At 57.9% G+C, this 18,761-nt stretch overlaps 5 protein-coding genes across 5 annotated transcripts; 2 read left to right on the top strand and 3 right to left on the bottom strand.

Annotated features, from left to right (window-relative positions):
- Window positions 1-12: 12 nt before the first annotated feature.
- Window positions 13-2,284, bottom strand: CcaverHIS019_0606770 (uncharacterized protein; the record flags this gene model as incomplete). Its single annotated transcript, XM_060603161.1, has 7 exons — window positions 13-955; window positions 1,005-1,242; window positions 1,298-1,391; window positions 1,464-1,714; window positions 1,760-1,832; window positions 1,867-2,174; window positions 2,206-2,284. The coding sequence occupies 7 exons, from the start codon at window positions 2,282-2,284 to the stop codon at window positions 13-15; spliced, it is 1,986 nt and encodes a 661-aa protein (XP_060459483.1).
- An 852-nt stretch (window positions 2,285-3,136) lies between these two features.
- Window positions 3,137-9,991, top strand: CcaverHIS019_0606760 (uncharacterized protein; the record flags this gene model as incomplete). The annotated part of the gene is made up of 9 exons (XM_060603160.1): window positions 3,137-3,366; window positions 3,414-3,439; window positions 3,498-4,948; window positions 4,987-5,114; window positions 5,150-5,576; window positions 5,613-5,774; window positions 5,810-9,340; window positions 9,375-9,741; window positions 9,777-9,991. 9 exons carry the CDS (start codon window positions 3,137-3,139, stop codon window positions 9,989-9,991), a joined length of 6,537 nt encoding a protein of 2,178 aa, XP_060459482.1.
- A 1,679-nt stretch (window positions 9,992-11,670) lies between these two features.
- Window positions 11,671-12,311, top strand: CcaverHIS019_0606750 (uncharacterized protein; the record flags this gene model as incomplete). Its single annotated transcript, XM_060603159.1, has 2 exons — window positions 11,671-11,680; window positions 11,722-12,311. The coding sequence occupies 2 exons, from the start codon at window positions 11,671-11,673 to the stop codon at window positions 12,309-12,311; spliced, it is 600 nt and encodes a 199-aa protein (XP_060459481.1).
- Window positions 12,312-13,190: 879 nt separating this feature from the next.
- Window positions 13,191-15,420, bottom strand: CcaverHIS019_0606740 (uncharacterized protein; the record flags this gene model as incomplete). Its single annotated transcript, XM_060603158.1, has 3 exons — window positions 13,191-13,677; window positions 13,712-14,452; window positions 14,486-15,420. The coding sequence occupies 3 exons, from the start codon at window positions 15,418-15,420 to the stop codon at window positions 13,191-13,193; spliced, it is 2,163 nt and encodes a 720-aa protein (XP_060459480.1).
- Window positions 15,421-16,224: 804 nt separating this feature from the next.
- CcaverHIS019_0606730 (uncharacterized protein) lies at window positions 16,225-17,491 on the bottom strand (the record flags this gene model as incomplete). The annotated part of the gene is made up of 2 exons (XM_060603157.1): window positions 16,225-17,096; window positions 17,155-17,491. 2 exons carry the CDS (start codon window positions 17,489-17,491, stop codon window positions 16,225-16,227), a joined length of 1,209 nt encoding a protein of 402 aa, XP_060459479.1.
- Window positions 17,492-18,761: the final 1,270 nt, after the last annotated feature.

Raw genomic sequence — 18,761 nt, 5'->3', positions numbered from 1 at the left:
TCATCATTATCACTAGTTGTAGATCGTCAAATCCGACGGAACACGCGGAACGTGCGCCCACTCCGAGTCCCAGAGTTCCGCTTCCGAAGGAGGCGCCCCAAACACGCCGGTCGCAAGGTAATGTGTCCCCGGTTCGAGGTGGCCCAGGAGGGTTGGGAGGACGGACCGGGAGAAGATGGCGTTCGAATTAGGGTCGGACTGGACTAGCTTGCCGCGACGTTTAACACCGTTGAATCCGGCACTGAGCCGAGTGACGTCGAGGTCGACCACCCCGACAGATCCACCGCGCGTCGTCGCGCGAGCTTGGCCCTCGGCCTCCATGCCTCCGGACGACGTCTCACCCGAGAAGGCCTGGACCAGTGCCCTGCCATCCTCGCCCTGGCCGTATGTCGCCCAACCTGCCTCGGCGGTGTCGAGGGTCCGGCCCGTCGTAATCTTGTGCACTCGAACATAATAATTCGGACTCTCTTCAGCGGGCGGGACAAGCCATGTCTCGACATACACGTCCGGGAACGGACGCCAGCCGCTGCGAAGGTGCATCCTCTCGGTGCCCCGACCGACGATCCGCGCATTGAGCGCCACCCGCCTCACCCGCCAGATGTCCGAGTCAGACGCTTCGACGCCTGGCGACGCGTCGCGCAGAGCGAGCATGCCATCTGCTGCGAGCTGTTCCAAGTCCAAGGACCCCGTGGAATAGCAGAAACCGAAGGTAGAAGAGTATGAGAACTTGGAGTACTTTGCGTTACCATTGCGCATGGTGTAATGCGCCGTCTGCCCAGATGAGAGGAGGAAGACGTGGCCGCCAGAGCGCACCATGATGTGCCCCGGATCGGGGAGGGCCTTGATTCGCGGCATCGTGCTTGGCCATGGCAGCTCGTCAGAGGTCCAGAATGGGTGGTTTAGAGGCGCTCCGAGACAGAGGAACGCTTTGCACGCCCAATACGGGGAACCGGGACTGGCGTCAGCTTCCGAACCACCTCAAGGCTGAGACAACCATGACCCACGCATTGTAGTTTTCTGTCGCGTACATGTTGTCGTACGCGTATCCAATGTTAAGAGTTCCGTCCGACCGAAAGATGTCACGGTTGCCAGACCAGGTGCGGAGGTGGCGCAGCACGAGGCCCTTCAAGTGTCCCCATGTCAGAGGGGCTGGGGGCTCGACGTTGCAGAGTGCCATAGCAGAGAATGTCGCGATGACCGCGAAGCGGTACACCATCGATCGACCAAACGGAATGGCGTTTCCTACTGTCAGCTAAACAACGGAGGCTATCGAGCTGCCCAGTAGCGGTAACCTCACCATCGTCGTCGAAGTAGAACACAAAATCCTTAACAAAGTCCTTGGCCCGTTGCTCGTAAGCCCGAGCACGCCTGGGATCCTCCTCGGCACACAGCTGCTGTCAGCACTACTTTGTCGGTAACCAAACGCCAGCCGCTGCCACTCCTGCAGCATCGCGTCAACCTACCTTTGCGTAGACCATCTGGGCGACTTGGATAGCAAAGCTCGACGAGTAGTAGTCGAGCTGCTTAACGTCCTCGGGGCCGTCGCGACTCCAGCCTGCGGACCCGATGAGGTCATCTCCCACCGGGAGATGCGGCGGGAGCTGGAACGAGTCAAGGCGTTCGAGGTCGGCCGCCATGCGGCCTGGGTTGTGGTGTGGCGAGCCAATGGAGCGGAGCGCGAGATTGGCGAAGACACGGAACCATAACCAGTTCGCTGGGATTAGCCACAACCTGTGAGATTAATGGTGAGTGATCTTACTATCAGGCATGGGCTGCGTCATGCAGGACGCGAGGAAGGCCGCAATGTTCCTCTGCGCCTCTAACGTCTGGCTCTGGTTGTCAGCTTTTTAGGCCAACACAGCCTACGGTATAGAACACGTCTGGGGCTAGCGCAATGGCAAAACTCAGGGGGCTCATCTCAACCATGCGTTGATCCTTGGCCTTTGAAGCGCCCCAATATTCTTCCCCTCGTGGATCCGTCCCATTTGCTAACCCGCGCACCCAACGTGCCGTGCCCTCATACTCGCCACCACCGGCAAGTAGCGCAGCGAGACCCCAGAGAGGACGGGCAAAGGTCTCAAGCGCGACGGCGCGGGTGTCGTAATGTGCGGCTGTTGAGCCGATGTTGATACACGCCCCGCCCAGTGACGTGTGTGGTTCCAGGGGATCGAGGACTGGGGTCAGTGTGGTCACGGGTGCACTCACGGCCTTTGAGGCCTTCCGCAACGTCATGGCGCGTGCGGAATGGGTTTTCTGTGAATGCGGTGGGGGAGAGAAGGACCATGACAAGATGGGGAGCATGGAGTTCAAAAGTGGGAAGCAACGCCTTTTAGCAGGAGGGAAGGCGCGTCACGTTAGAACGTTGAGCGAGGAAGATTGGCCGGGCCGCGCGGACCGGCATCTCCGGAGACCGGATGGCCGGAGGTATCTAAGGTTACCGAGTTGATAATTGTATTAGCGGGATATTTAACTCAGCCTAATAAGTTTAAAATGGTAGTGATTGTTGGTACATGTGGGTCAAGATATACTAAATAAACATTCACGGTACTTGAAACGTATCAGAACCACCATCGCCAGATCGCCATAGGCTGCTAACTGCAAGCGAGGCTTGCGATTTGTCATATGAGCCACAGAAGCTAAACCTAATGGGCACCTACGTTACATTGGCTGTTGGCCGTGGTGCCCGGCACAAATTCCAAGGCAAGAGTAAACAGTGGTTTAGGGGTGACGGCATGGACGGCGAGCCATTTCAGATTTTAAGCAGAGTGGACAAAGGGCTCAAGCAGGCACTCCTTCCATCTAAGAAGGAACTAACGGGAGGGAGACGCCCCTTAAATCTGATTCCGCTCAATGGTCTTCTTTCGTCATGATGATGACCTAACCATATGATCGATCAATATACAGACCCCACTCGTCGACTCTCTATGGCTTTGGTATTTCTCCATTTCTCAATCTCTCAATCTCTCAGTCTTTGGCGCCGTCAGCTATCTCCTTGTGGACGACGCTCTCTACCTGCTGGTTCTACTCATTCTTCTCACCTCACCGGCAATGAGCTCGTAACCGATACACCTTCCTCCATCTTTGGTGCCGACTAGCGAGGTGGCACCACCTCGTTGTCAATCCCTCACGACCGCTCATGACCATACCTACAGAAAGCGAATTCCGAGCGCGCGGTCTCGTCAATGTCGTTGTCGACAACTCTCCGCCCAATAGCTCGACGACATTCGAGGCCATCCACCGTAGCGTCTCATCCAACCCCCGGAAACAGGTCCAGGACGAGTGGGTGACGGGGTGGGCTAGTCTGGACCCCACGTACGAGTATCCACTCCTCGACGACAGAAGACTAGATGGTCGTGTCCGCTTCAGGTACGATACTCCTACTTGCTTGCGAGAGACCGGCGCTGACAGATCAGCTTTTGTCCAAACGATGACGCGTCCGGTGAGTGCCTTCGAGTTGGATGACTGCGCACAATGGTTGGCCGTTGCTTACATGATAGTGCTATCCTCCTTTAGACGCCAATCACAGATCAAGGCTCTCGACACCGTCCCCTACACTCTCGGCCGGCCTGGTGTCGCCTCGTCGCCGACTCTATCACCGACTCACGAGGAGGGTTTTCCGCGCCGCTACCGCCCACCAAGCCACGTGATCGCGTGGTGGGAAGACGATCTGGGGTACTGGCTGGTCGAAGAGAGCCCAGGAACGACCAACACTTCGTTTACTGATTCTTGGAGCATGATCGTCGGTGCCGATTGGCCGCAGTTCGCCGAGGTCAGCAAGGTCAATTGCAACGGTTCAGCCTCTTCTACATCAGAGCCTTCGATGCTGCGGTGGGCGGACGCGTGTGACCTTCTCCTCCAGACTGTTATCTGCCTTCAAGCTCTACACGACCGACATATCTCGCTGAACTGGTGCCATCCCAACGTATTTGGCATCAGTCACGATGGGACCGTCGTCGTGAATCGACTGTGGGAGGCGACGGCGTTGCCAGGGCTGCAGGTCGGCATGCAACTTACGCAGATCCTCTCTCAGTGCTCTCTCTTTACCCGTGACCCTATTCACCACAACTCGACATACCTGAGCGAAGGGTACATATTCCGCCACCTGCGTTACCTTGCGCCAGAAGCAGCCATCTCACGACGGGTATCTGCTGGCAATGACATATACAGCTGGGGCGTCCTCGCATACGAACTTCTCACTGGCACGACTGTCGATGGCGGGCCAGACTCGCCTGATCTCGCCGACATAGACTTCCTCGCCGACGTCCACAGACACATCACGACCGATATCATTACTCCACACGACTACCTCCAGCGCGTCATTGCGTTGGGCGCGACTGTCGAGATGCCACCAAAGCAGCTGTCCGACATCATCATGCTGTCTCTCGCCAAGGACCCTGAGGACCGCTACCAGAACCTGGACACGCTCGCTTACGACCTGCGTAAGCTCTCGCAGATCTGTCGCACCAACGGCGACCTTACCAAGTTTGCTGTCGGCGAAGTCGACCATATGAGTCGCTTTAGTCTGCCGCTGACTGTCATCGAGCGAGGCGCCGAGCTGGAGGCCCTGGACGTCGCGTTTGCCGCCGTCGCGAACGGCAGTGCGTCGAGCCGTGTGATTAACATCTGGGGCCAAAGTGGGAACGGCAAGTCGCGGCTGGTTGATGAGTGGTCCGCTAAGCTCGAAGCGGATGACTTGGGAGCGAGGTGTCTCGTTGGGCACGCCAAGCCCGACGAACACATCCGGAAACCTCTCACGAGTTTCGTGCAGATCTTCCAGTCCCTCCTGGATCGGGTGTTGACGGACCCGCGGGAGAACGGCAAAGTATGGTTAGATCGGATCAAGTCGGCGCTCGCGGGAAGATGGGCGTTCTTCGTTTCCCTGCTATCTGTGGAGTCTCACCGGCTTCTTAAAGAGGACGATTCTGTTCCAATAGCCCCAAAGATCGAGGTTAGTGCCCCTCACACGTGTCGCGTGGCTGACGTCAGGGAGAGAAGTTTATCTCGGCATTCAAATCGTGGTCGAGGCAGTTCTTGCAGCTGTTTGCAACCAAATTGCGACCACTGGTGCTGGTTATCGACGACATCCAGTGGCTCCCCCAGAACGAGGTGGACATGTGCGCAGTCGCATGAGGAACATAGCTAATGGTAGCTGGCGACAGGTTATCGACGGCCCGTATCCGCTCAATCACGTCATAGTCGTGTCTATAACTGGAAGCGCGACGCCAGTGCCTCCTCCAGCCAGCGTACTTTTTTCGGCCAGCTCAAGCCTTGAAGTCAAGCGCCTCACAGAAGAAGGCGTTGTGGCGTACATCGACAAGTGTCTAAACGGTCGGGTTGCGACATCGGGGCTGGCTATAGCTAGCTTCCTATATGGGGAGACGGCAGGGAGTCCGCTGTTCCTGCGAACGCTCATGACGACGCTTCTCAAGGAGCAAGTCGTAGCATTTGACTTTGACAGCTTGCAGTGGCGCTTCGACCTCGTGACGTTGCAGTCGCACCTGTCGGACGCCAGCTTCGACTCATACCTCGAGAACGTTATGCGCAGATTTCCTCCAGAGGTGCAGGAGCTGTTGAAGGTATGCTGGGAGTTTGTGAGCAATTCGCTGACGCAGATCTTGTCATATCTGCCTTCGGCTGGTTTCCCTCTCAAAAAGTTGTCCAAAGGCTTGGGCAAACCCGTGCGAGATCTGGAGAGCCTCATGCAGGTGTGTGCGGCAATAGGAGTACTGGCTCTGCAACCAGACCACTTCTGCTTCACACATGAGCGGCAAAGGGTGAGTCACTCCAGACTGCTAGTGCTGACGTCCAGCAAGCGGCCCAGCGCCTCGCTCTTAGCACCGAGGGTGCGGCCCTGCAGCGACGCGTGTTCGAGTTCCTCACTAAGGAGGACCTTGTTAATGACTACCTGTACGATGCGGTTGAGCTCGCTGTGTCAGCCCACTCTCGTGGTTCAGACATCGCGAAGTCGGACGCCCTTGTGTCTCTTCTCTTGGACGCAACAGCGCGCGCGATGCAGCACGCCAATTTCACCGCCGCTTGCCACTTTGTGACCACTGCGACAGACATTGTTGAGGGCACCGAAGGCCTCGCATCGTGGCTCAAGTCGCACCGCGAGCTCTGCTTCCGATACGTCCGACTATCGGCAGAGGTATCGAGCGTCTTCCACGACCACGCCGCGACGTTTGCGGCGCTCAACACCCTCAAGCCGCTCTGCGAGACGCCGGCTGAGAGCATCTCCGTCGCCACCCTTCTCGTCAGACAGTTGATCGCCGCCAACCGAACTCAAGACGCGATGGACGTATTGTTCGAAACCTTCGACGAGTTTGGGTACAACCCAGACAACCCACACGTGGTCAGTCTGTGGCAGCCTGAGTCGGTTGCCGACGTGGAAGAGTTCGAGAGAGAGCTCAAAAACGGGCCCACTATTGGTGGGGACGACCACGATGACGACCACGACGACGACCATGTCCTTATAATGTCGCTTATTGGATACGCTGGCCCGACTATTTACATAACGCAGCCCGAGCGCCGCTCCTCAGTGTTCCGCCTCGGCGTAAGCGTTGCAAAGGCGCTGGGCAAGCTCCACGACTCGACCGCCCTTGTTCTCGCCATGCACTCAATCTGCATATCACATGCACCGATCCAGAACGCCCTCAGGGCATTATCCCTGCGAATCACGGAGATGCGTTCCAACAGTCTTCTCACGAACTCTGCCCTCATAGCGCTTGGTGCACAGTCGCATTGCTTCATGGGCTTCGAGAGAGTTCAGGATATCATGAACATCGCATTCGACGGCTCCGTTGCCCTCGCAGATTACGAGGTGGCAGCGTATGTCGTCTCGCTTGATCTCCTTACACGGCTGTTCTCAAAGATTCCCGTCATGTGGGAGGTGGTGACAAGACGCTGGGAGCTGGTCAAGCCGTACTCGACGACTTCGCACCACCTCCTCGTCAACCTGCCTCACCAGTACGCAGAGTGTCTGGCGCGACCCCAACGTGACGCTCCGTGGGAAATGGACGGCGATTTCTTCGGCCGCGGTGACTTCAGCTCCGTGCAGAACCCGAGAATGCATGTCGGCACATACGATGTCCTGGCGTTACGACTCCATCTGCTGTACGACGCCCCACCCAAACTCCTGCTACAAATGCTCAACCGGGGTCGAAAGACCATCCCTTCGAACGAGGGTCTCACGACCGGAAGTGAGATGCATTGGCTCCTCGCTTTGGCGGCACTGCGGACGGGCACCAACCTGGACCTGCTGGAGACGGGGCGTGAGTTCCTCGCGACCTATGCGCCCTACTCGCCGGACCTCAAAGCTCGACTTGAGCTCCTCAACATGTATGAACGACTGAGCCAAGACCCTTTCGAGGCGCTGAAAGATGCTGAAGCGACGATCGAGCGCTTTGAAGACGACGACCAGATGCTCCTTTCTGGCCTGCTCAACTTCTACACGGCTGACTTGTTGATCAAATGTACAGGCTCACCCAAACTCGCAGCTGGGTTCATCGGTGCTGCGTTTAGGGCGTACAAGATTTACCAGGCGGCAGGACTGTGTGAGATGCTGCGCGACCGTTACCCAATACACTGCCCCCCGACACCGGTCACTCCACGAGGTCCCTCCGACTTTTTGGCTGTTGATGTGGTCCCACCTCCGCTGAGGCGAGAGTCACTGGCCGTGTCCGTCTCGGCGTTGACGAACAGCGACTCGACTGTGGTCTCACGGACCAACGACGACCCCACCACCATAGAGGCGTCGACTGCGTTTACGGACAACAACCTGGACACACTTGCACTAATGCGGTCGTCGCTGGCACTGGCGCAAGAAAAGGACTCGCTGGTGCTTCTCTGCACCCTGCTGCGCATCCTATGCCAGTTTGCCCGCTGCGACTATGCCGCCATCGCGCTGAGCGATGAGGACGACAAGTCCACACTCCGCCTCAAGGCAGCGGGCCCATTCCAGCGCATAACGTCATACGACCTAGACGCCAGTGATGATGCCGCCCAGACGGTGTGTCCTACGTCCATCATGTTACATGTCGCGCGCACAGGCATCCCCATCACTAAACCTGCCAAAGCATCGCGTCTGCGCAATGACCCCTTCTACAACGGTCGCCAGCCGCGCACTCTATTGTGCCTCCCAATCATCAACCAGGGCGGCCAATCTGGCGTAATCTTGCTCCTGTCGATGTCGTCAACGAGTGCTGCCGTTCAGTCGGAGTCAACTCGCGAGGTCGTCTCCACCCTTGCGACCTTTGCGCACATCATTCACACGCACCACGTCTGCACATCGCGTCTCAAGACCGAAGTCACGATGAGGACACGTGAACTAAGCAACGCCCTTCAGGCGAAGACACAATTCCTGTCACAATGCTCTCACGAGCTCCGCTCGCCGTTAGCCGCGATCATGGGACTGGCAAGCGTGCTGGAAACGAGTTCGGGTCTGACGGCTGTCCAGCAAGAGCACCTGCAGACTATTATTGCCAGTGGCCAGGACCTCCTCGCTCTCATCTCGAACATCCTTGATCACTCCAAGCTCGAGTCAAACTCGGTGCAGCTCGAGAGCATTCCGTTCTCCGTGCGCGAGGTAGTTGAAGGTGCGCTCGACATCATCGCGCCGGTGGCCCAGAGCAAGAACGTTGAGCTTACGGTGCTAACGACACTCTTGTCGGATCCGCCGGGCGTGATTGGTGATCCGTTCCGTGTAAAGCAGGTTCTGTTGAACCTGCTTTCTAACGCCGTCAAATTCACGCCGCCAGGCCAAGCGGGCCGTCGCACCGCCCGCGTCACTGTTGAGCGGACGTGGGAGGACCTGGGTGACGGGTGTATCAAGGTCGCTCTCACTGTTGCCGACACTGGCGTGGGCATCCCATCTTCCAAACTGCACAAGCTCTTTAAAAGCTTTTCACAGGTCGACGAGTCAATCACCAGGTCTTACGGTGGTTCGGGGCTGGGCCTCGTTATCTCGCGTGACCTGGCACGTCTCCTTGGTGGTGACTGCACGGTCGAGTCCGAGTTCGGTAAAGGATCAACGTTCACCTTCACCTTCGTGACCCAGCGAGACTCGTCGTGGCAGCCAACTAAGTTGCGGCGTTTCGACACGACCCAGGATGTCTTCATTCTCTCAGGAGGTGACATGATGTGGGGACACGTGCTTGAGGAGGACCTCAAAGAGTTCAACTGTCGCCCGACGTGGTTCACCGAGCCGTTACCTATGGCCTTGACGCCCGGCCATCCCATCGGTTTCAACAGCGGAAGGCATTACCAGAGCATCATTCTCGACACGAGCTTGATCGAGCCTAAGACGATCAGCGAGATTAAGAGACTGCAGCCCAACGCCAAGGTTAGCGAGTATTAGCCAAGCCGTCTAACTCCAGATCATCTATGTGGCCAAGGCGACACAGATCTCGCACGAGATGGAGCGTCTGAACTTTGGGCGTGATGAGATCCTCGCACGCCCCCTCAAGTTCAACAGCCTGTACAAGATGATAATCCCGGCGCCAGAGGACAAGAACAAGAGGCACCCACCGCGGTCCAAGCAGAAGATCAACCGCAGCCTTGCGAAGGAAAAGCCGCTCGACGTGCTCGTGGTCGACGACTCGCCGGTCAACGTCGCGGTGTGCCGCCGCATCCTTGAGCTCTACGGATACAAGGAGGCTGACGCTGCGAGTGACGGTATGCAAGCGGTCGAGATGTCCGAGAAGCGCCGATACGACCTGATCCTACTGGATCTTCAAATGCCCAGTGAGTCAACCGTCGAACCCCTAGGCTGATATCAGTCCTCGACGGCTTTGGCGCGCTCAAACGCATCCGCGACAGTCCACTGGCGGGCGAGCCGTGCGTCGTATCCCTCAGTGCCAACGTCGACAAGGCGACACAGAATCGCTGCACGGAGGCGGGCTTCTTCGCCGTCCTAAACAAGCCGGTCGACATTCCTCGTCTCGGCGAGTTGCTCGAGGAGGTGTGGGAGACGCGCCAAAAAGCGCTCCAATAAGCCAAATCAGTGAAGGACTGTGGGCAATACACCTGTTAACACGAGATCGGTGAGCAGGCGGCTGAACACGTCGGTGTGTTTTGTCCAGGTTGCCCCAGATGGTCGCCGCAGTGCCTGCCGTATTTGATCAGGCACGCAAACCCTGCAATCGCCATGTTCGCTGCTCCATCAACACTTGTGCAGCATCACTCCGCTCGTGCATGATGATTCCCGAGCGTCCCAGACCGCAAGGATGTACGCTCCTGTACGCGAACTAGACCGACCCAGCACGTTGCGGACGCGCCCGGCTAGATGTTGCGTCTGTCAATCGACAGGCCGAGGCAGATCTCGGCTTTGGACACCTCTGAAGGTAATCTGGTCGTTCTGGGACCAGAGCGATGTCTGTGCACGGAATCAAACGTCACAGCGAGAGACAGGGTTGCTCTGCCAATGTTTTCACCACTCGCTGTCCACCTCGATTAGCACAGTGGAGTCTGGATGGAGTTAGTTGGTGAGTAGAAGTTACAGGGACGTCCGCAAGTAATGACTCGATGACGATGACGATGCAGGGAACTGCGAATCAGGGAATGATCCTTCATCAAGGACGATGGATGTGCCAAACAGATGTTACATAGTTGGTGACAGATTTGACTGACGAGTGGTGAGCTTCGTGCGCATAATCGCTTGGAGCCGCTGTATCCGGGGAAGTTACCTGCTACGGCTTTCCCGCTAGAGGCTACACGTCTCGCCACCTCTGGCGGCCTCCGAATGTCGTGCCGCCGTCCAGTGGCAGGTAGCCCAGACCCAACTGAACCCGTCAGTCGGCAATATGTCGACCTCCTACCCCCTTAGTCATCACTGTACCTCACTCGTCCGGCCCGAACAGGGTTCCGAAACGAAGTGAGGCCCACTGAGTCGATGCCGGTGACGGAGGTGTCAGACTAGACAACCTCGAAACTCTATCGCTGGTGTAGCATAATTGTCTCATTCGGCTGTAGGGGTGGAGGTGCCGCATCAGGCGTCGCGATAGGATCGCGACAGGATGACGGCCAGGTTGGTCCAATTGTGTGGTGGGAGGCGCGGAGAATCCGGTGCCCTTCTTCTCTCAAACGTCGACCGAGCCAGCGGTGACGCTGACAGGAGCATACCAGCTCCTCGAAAACCGACCACAACCACAGCGCCGCCTAGATAACACGGTCGGGAGGAACCGTTGCTTGCGGCCGCGTCGCCTCTGAGCGACGTCATGGACCCTGAGCACATGTTTGTGCTGAAGTATTTTATGACATTGGCTGGGTTTCAGGCACGGACCGTTAACTAGGATGGGGGCGGAATGACGGCCGCGGCGGCCAGTGGTGGGTGGCCCGACACGGAGACGTCAAGGTCAGCCTCGGCCTCGGGGCTCACCGTACGCACCCACCATCGGTGACGCAGGCTCGAGGCTTGGTAGGGGGAAGCAGGGTAATCAACCCGCCCACCCAAGAGGACTTTGGGCGGACGTCACTTTTCCAGCCATTGCCACGGCCGTGAAAGGAGGACGTAACAGAGAGTGTGGGAGAGTGTGGCAGAGCCAGCGTAGTCGACACACATTTAAGAGTGCGTGAGAGCCCATCCCAGTATCACTTCCATCAGTTGAATTTCCTCCCAACACCTCCTCACTACTGGACTACCACCCCTACACACCACCTCTAATAACCAACACAATGGCCGTTGGTGAGTAACCCTCGAGCAGACGAGAACACTGCTGACGGCAGACCCCAACGCACCCGAGCTGCCGAAGACGCGCATGCAGTCGACCTTTTCGACCGGGCGCCAGATCTTCATCTTCAGCTTCTACATCTTCTACCTCGCCGCCAACATTGCGTTCCTTGGCATGGTCTCGGACCAGCTCCACAAGTACGGCAACGTGTGGACCCACTACCCCGACGGGCGGTGGTACCACTCTCTTGGCCTGGGTCTGTTCATCGGCATCTTCTTCACCATGGTCGGCTTGGCCCACGCGTTCCTCAACCACCCGATCCTCATGTTCTGCCACTTTGCTGGCGCCACCATGTCTGGCATTGTCGCCGGTCTTTTCACCGCCACCCCCTTCGGCCACGGTCGGCAGTGCAGCAACCCTGTCGACTCGTTCCCGGCAAAGTACCAGCCGTTCATTGGCGAGTGCCGCAAGATCACGGCTATCACCGCCCTCGCCTGGACCATGTTCGGCCTCAACACCCTCGCCCTGTTCTACCTCGCCGCAGACGGCTTCAACTGTGTCCGCAACCACACCTCCATCTACGCGCCTTGGGAGCCTCCTGCCAAGATCAAGGACGAGGAGTCCGAGACCGAGCACCACCACTAAACTTTCGACACCCCCCTCCATTCTACCCATTCTATACATTTGCCCTGCCCCGCCTCTGAGATGCTAGCTAGCTCTCCCCGCGTCGGTACACTATATATTCTATAATCTGCATTGCATTTGCAAGCGACGACGAGCCAGTCAGAAGTAGGACGCTGTGGAGGATCACTATAGGAGGGCATCAATTCACAAGCCACTTCCCAACGAGTCCTCGGTCAGCAGTCGCCTTGTGACAAATAACCGTTTTCCATCTTTCCCCCTCCTCTGCTGTCTGTGCACCGATACCCTCTGAATGTCAGCCATTTTCCGCGACACGGTGACGCATTCCCCGCCGTATCGAGCTATTATAGTATCCCGGGGCGACGTAGCTCTTCTTCTCGGCCGTGGCTGTCAATACTATCGTCGTCCAAAGACAGGGAATGTGGCGGCACGTGCCGTGCCTGATTCCCATACACCATGTCACCACAGAGCTCCAACATGCCTGGGTTATTGGGATTTGGGGCTCGCCCAAGCTTACTGATCACGGAATGACAACGGAGCAAGGGTCAGGTGATGGTTTGTCGAGTTGATGCATACCCCAACCTGAGGAACGGTCGGCAGGCAGTCGGTTGACATTCGCCTCCCACGGTGGCTCTTCCTATTAATACAAGTACATTAAGCTTTTTGGCGGAGGTCTGTCGGCTCTCACGCTCGCTCCACTTTGGTCTGGTTGTCGTGGACCGTGACTTTTGATGACGAGAGCGGATGAGACCAAAGTCGAAGCCGAGGCCCAGCTCACTCGGCCCAACTCACTCGGCCCAACTCACTCGGCCCAACTCACTCGGCCCAACTCACTCGGCCCAACTCACTCGGCCCAACTCACTCGGCCCACAAGACCGTCATCTATGCTCTCGATCGCTTCTCCGGAGTGTCCATGTCGGCATCCCCATCTCCCGCTTGATCTGAGAGATGCAAGTGCAAGTCCATGTCCACACCATCGGGGGCGATCACCCGCGCATACTCGAGAAAGAGGCGGAGCATGTACGCCTGCATGTCGGCGTAGCGGAACATGCGCTGGACGAAACACTTGCCATTATGGCCTAACGCGCGCGCCGTCTCGTCAAACGCGAGTCGCTGGCCCGGCGTGCCCGTGAAAAAGGCCATGATTGTGTCGAGGTCGGAAAAATCGAGCTTGGACGGTACGTAGTGGAACCACGGGACGAGATGGGGCGCAAACCACTCGGTGAAGATCCCCGTCTTGATCACGACCGCGTTGCTGGCCATGAGACGCCGAAAGCGCGCGCTCCACCCGTTCCCATCAATGTCGAGGAGGAACTTTGATGCGCGTGCAGCCGCCGGAGGATCAAACTTGGCCCATGAGATTTCCTCCCTGTCGTCAGCTGCGATGAATCCGGCAAGCTCACTGCATCTCATCGCACGTCCCGTCGGCCTGGTCGCACTGTATTGGCTCGCCAGCCAGCTTCATGTTGAAGAACCACTTGGACCTGGCGATCGCGTCCATGCGCTCCGTGTGTAACCCGACACTGGACCCAGCAGTAAGCCGAGGAACCAGCACGTCGCGCTCTCCCGTCGCGTTGTTGGCGAAGAGGTGCAGCCGCCAGCGGTGCGAGTCGCGCCATGGGACACCCTTGTGCATCATCGAGATGCCGGTCGGCGAGCCACGCCAATACAGGCGCGGGTCGCGCTTGTTCTCCCATGCCCAGTCTTTTTTGGGACGCGCGAACTGGTCGAGTGGCGTGATGAGGATGTCTGAGTTGAGGCTGGTCTTGGCAAGGGAGAAGAGGGGTAAGACCTGTGTGTGGGGACGGGGATAGGAGTCCGGTTCGTGTGGCTCTATTGTCAGCCCGTGGAGGGGCGCGAGGTAGGGATTGGCGCAGATGTCGCTGGCAGCAGTGTGGTCATATATCAGCGACCTGCCAGATGTAGCATTCGGCGTCGTGCGGAATGCAGAGTCGGGTGCACAGCTGCGCGTGAGCCGCACATAGCCATCGTCAACCTCTTCGAGGTGGCTCGTACGTTTTCCCTGTTGGCCGAGGGAGACGAGCGAGTCGCGCCGTGCCCAGGAGAGGTAGATCTGCGGCTGGTCAAAGATACTAAAGGTCGCGCGCAGGTCTGGGAGGTATTCCGCTATGCTGGCGAGCATCCTGTCGTTAGCACTTAACCTGGCGGGGACATACTCGGTTGTCTGGCGCGCTCGGCTTTCGGTACCGTTCCACTGGAGTCCACTTTCCTCGATATCGACAAACACAGTCCCGTTCCGGAGTTCGAGGACAAACACGTCATCCATCACCTCGACGGCCTTTAGTCTCCTCCGCAGTTCGTCTTTCGGGAGAGCCCAGAACGGCGCCAGGTCCCAGTGGATCCCATCGTACTCGTCAGGCAGTACGACGTCGTGAGCCCGCGCAAAGTCCCACCACTTGTCAAAGCCTCGTGGTGGAGCGCGGCCGTAGCGGCGCTGATACTCGTCCACAGCTTCGAGTAGAGTCTGGCTCTGCGCGGCGAGGAGAGACGCCCACTTCTCCTCGCCGAGGGTGAGTAGCGTCGGGATGGGATGTGGCGCATTCGGGTTATTCGAGAGTAGGAGGTGGCCCGTATCGGAGAACGTGTGTCCTTTTGAGCGGGCCTGCGTGTGTGATAGAGGTACATCGCCGATCTCTTCACGCATACGAGCGAGATCGCGCGCGAACGCGTCTACCGTCGAGATGAAGGCGCATGGCGGTTCGGGACGCCGAAAGAACGATGCGACGTAGTCGTAGGAGCTGAGGTATGATGGGTCGTAGTCGTATGGCTGGTGCCATTCGTAGATGTAGAGGTAGAAATACAGGAGGGAGACGACGAGGAGCGGGACCAGTACCAGCCGCCGAGCACGAGCCAACCGACCAAGGATATGTCGAGGTGCGGCGCCAAAGCTAGCGCGTTTAGGGCTTGGTGGGCTCGTACTTGTCGACAGTGACGAGTGTGTTGAAAGCGACAAGCTTAAGCTGAGAGGTCGTTTCTTTCGCTTTTCGTCCGCTGCCTTCTCTGGTGGATGTGAGGGGATCAAGCCCCGCGCAAGGCGCTGCGAGGCCGTGTTGGAGCGCGTGCGGCCCGCCCTGGTCGGTGAAGAGTTCATCGAGAGGAGTGGTGGACGGAATGGGAAGAGGGCAAGTGGATGAGGGGATTCGGAGGGCGGCGAATGGAGAACGAGGGGAGGAGAGGGAAGGGAGGTAAGGGAGGAGCCACGGCCGTGTTGGTCGTTGATGCCTGTCGTTCGCGAATGTGATTGAGGATGCAATGGCTGACACAGAAGAGCAGTCAAGCAGCACCGGCGCGCTCGGTTCCTGCTCCCAACTTGTGGTCACCGTCGACGCCCTCGTTGTTTGATGTTGAGCAGATGCAAATGTATCACGAAAGCCTCATGTTCTCATGTTAGTCTCGACATATTTATTTACCTCCACTTGACAAAGGACCGCCGGTGATTAGCCGGCCAAGGGACAATGCAAGGGTATGGTGATCAGTCTGGACTAGTTAGCTCAATTCAATACTATTCTCAATTGGATTCTGGCCATGGGCCAGATGGGCCAGTCCCAGCCCAACGTGGGTTTGAGGCAGAGAGAGAGAGAGAGGGACAGAGAGACAGAGACCAAAACTCTGTTCTTTACCAGTCAATGTCTGGCTAAGATTGGCACGCTCGTTCCTGGTTCCGCAAACCTTGTCGCCAATGATGAATAAGATTAGAGAAGCGTCATGCACACTCGCACGCTCACACGCTCGCACGCTCACTCTTGTAGCGCGGCCGCCTGGCGTTGTACAAACTCATCATCCTTGAGCACTACGAAAAACACGGAAGGGTATACCTCTACGACTGTTCACAACTTTAAAGGCGGGTACAGGCCGCGTCCCGGCGGACGCGCCGGCGTGAGCGCGCCGGCGCTGCTCAGTACCGGTACGTCGCCGCCTGAGCGTACGGGCTTGCGGGTCCAGCAGACGAGTCGGTGGGGCGGCCAGAAACTGCAAAGTCGGCACCAAAGTCTAGAGCCGCGGGCGCAGGTGCGGGTGCGTGACCGACGCTCGAACCACGCTGCAGGTCCGCATACCCTCCAGCCTGACCATGCTGGCTGTGGTCGACGTAGCTGCCGTGTCCGTGCGTAGAGTGCTGGTCAGGGCTGTCCTGCGTCGGGTACTCGCTGTAGTACGCGCCCGGCTGGGGCGGGTATCCCGTCGCACCCGCGTCCCAGTCGTTGCGCGGCGCAGAGAAGTCATAGTCCTGTCCGTAGGGGCTTGGCTGGTAGCCGTAGCCGTTGGTGGCCGGGCCAGCAGTGAAGTCGTGCTGAATGTCACCGACGAGCGTCGCGTCCTTTTGCGAATCGTTGTCGAGCTCGATGCAGAACTGCTGCCGTTGACGCTCGGCGTCGGCGTCGCGCGCCATGGTCTTCTCGAAAAAGTCGTCGCCCATGTCCGTGCCGGGTCTAAAGTCGATGGGCTGCATGCGCTGGTCGAAGCCCTTGCTGGGCTTGAGCTTCCACTTCCGGAACAGAGTCCACGCGATACCACCAACACCGATGACGACTGAACAGACAATGATAGCGATCAGTGCGCCCTTTGGCAAGCCCCCAGACTCCTCCTCCTCCTCCTTGGCAGCGCCCGAAGTGGCGGAGGCCTTGGCTGTCGACGTCTTGACGACGGTCCTGCTGGCGGCGGTTTGGCCCTTGGAAGAGGGGGCAAGCGTTTCAGTCTGCGAGGTACCGATATCCGACTCAGTGACCAAAGTGGCAGAAGTTCTGGCGGACGAAGCGGCCGAGGGTTCAGCTGCGATGTCAGCGGGCAACCAGGGTGGGCAGAGGGGAGGGCTCAATGCACGACTCACAAGTGAGCGCGGAGGAAGCAACGACGGATGAGGCGTCAGCGCTTGACGTGTCATCGACGGCAGAAGTCGGGTTAGGGCGCTCTGAAGAAGGCGCGGCCGTATTGCTCGTCCGGATCGACGACGCCGAGGGGGTCTCAGAAGGGGTGGGGGCGGCGGAGGAGGTGGGCGGAGCCGAAGGGGAAGGAGTGACGCTGCTGGGGCCCACGCCCGTGTCCGTGTCCGTGTCCGTGTCGGTGCCGTTCTGGCGTGCGATGAGCTTGGCGTGGTGACGCCTAGCGGGGTGGTTGGGCGGGATGCTGGCGAGCGCCAGGGGAAGGAGGAAGAGCGCGATGCGCATGTTAACGAGTGTGTTCGCGCCGGGCGGAGTGAGTGGAGTGAGTGACAATTTGTTGTGCAGAGTACGGGGGTTTGAAGTTGGGTCTGGGAGAGAAAAGAGGGGAGGGGGAAGGGTGGAGAGAGGGAGACAAGTGGTTTGTGAGTCAAGAGGTGAAAGAGGGAACAAGAGGGCTCTAGAGGGAGTCGGAATCCTAGAGGGGGAAAAGGAATGTTGAGATGTGGGTCTGTGGTCTGTGCGCGTTGTCGTCGTTGTCGTCGTCGTCGTCGTCTTTGTCCGACTAAGGAAGATGACCCGATAGGTGAAGAGAGAGCAGCAACCAGTCTGCATTACAGTACTGCAGTCTAGCTCTTGATGAGTATTAGAATGAGGATATTACCAAGGTTCCAGGCACTGTAATAAATTGTGATGATAATGGCGATGCGAAACTTTGACCCTTTAAAACCCTGAAACCCTAGCATCTAGCTTACCCTGTTAACCTGTTCTCGCCGTTTGTCCCAATTTGGGTATCTCTCCTCCTGACAGATATGTATGGCCATTTACCCTAACACTACTCCACATTACTCTCTGATCCTCTTCATCTGGCTTGCTGGCCATCTGAAGCCTCCCGAGAGGCACTCGGGACAAGCCGACTCTGTGGGCTTTGAAAATAAGGTCCTTGCTACTATGAGCTTCCGGAAGAATGAAGGATGCAGGTCGAGTAGCCAAAGTGGGCGAGACCGCTCAGTCCGACTCTGCCGACCTGAGGCCAGAGGTCCGTGCAGCATGGTATCCGCGTCCGCGGACATTCCACCAAGCCCACACTTGCATCAATTTCACCAATCGGTCCCGCCTCGCCGCACTGCGAGCGAGTTATTTCCCGACAACGCTCGTGCTACCCCGTGTGCTCGTCGTCACCCCAATGGAAAATGGCCCCACTGCGGGTGCTGTCGAACATGTCAAAGCTCCATCCCGAACACAAAGGGAAGACAGGGAATTTCAGGGTCGATGATCACCCGGCACATCCGACACGACCGCGTCGCGCTTCCTCGGGTACCTCTCTGCTTCCGTTGGATCTCGCGTCGCATGGCAAGTGGAAATGAATGACCGCGTTTGCATTCACATGACTGACTGCACTGTAAGAGGTATTGCGTGTAGAAACATGTTGCGAGTATTGAATAAGACGGGTGGTTGAACAAGGCGCAACGGAAATTTCATTGCGCGTTGCCAGACATTTTTAGGGTGCCAACTCCCCCAGGACCGCTATATAGGAAATGGAAGCCCGCTTAATGGC

Source organism: Cutaneotrichosporon cavernicola (assembly GCF_030864355.1).
Source record: "Cutaneotrichosporon cavernicola HIS019 DNA, chromosome: 6".
Classification (NCBI taxonomy): domain Eukaryota; kingdom Fungi; phylum Basidiomycota; class Tremellomycetes; order Trichosporonales; family Trichosporonaceae; genus Cutaneotrichosporon; species Cutaneotrichosporon cavernicola.
The sequence above is the reverse complement of the archived record's forward strand: the minus strand, read 5'-3'. Positions and strand labels throughout refer to the sequence as shown.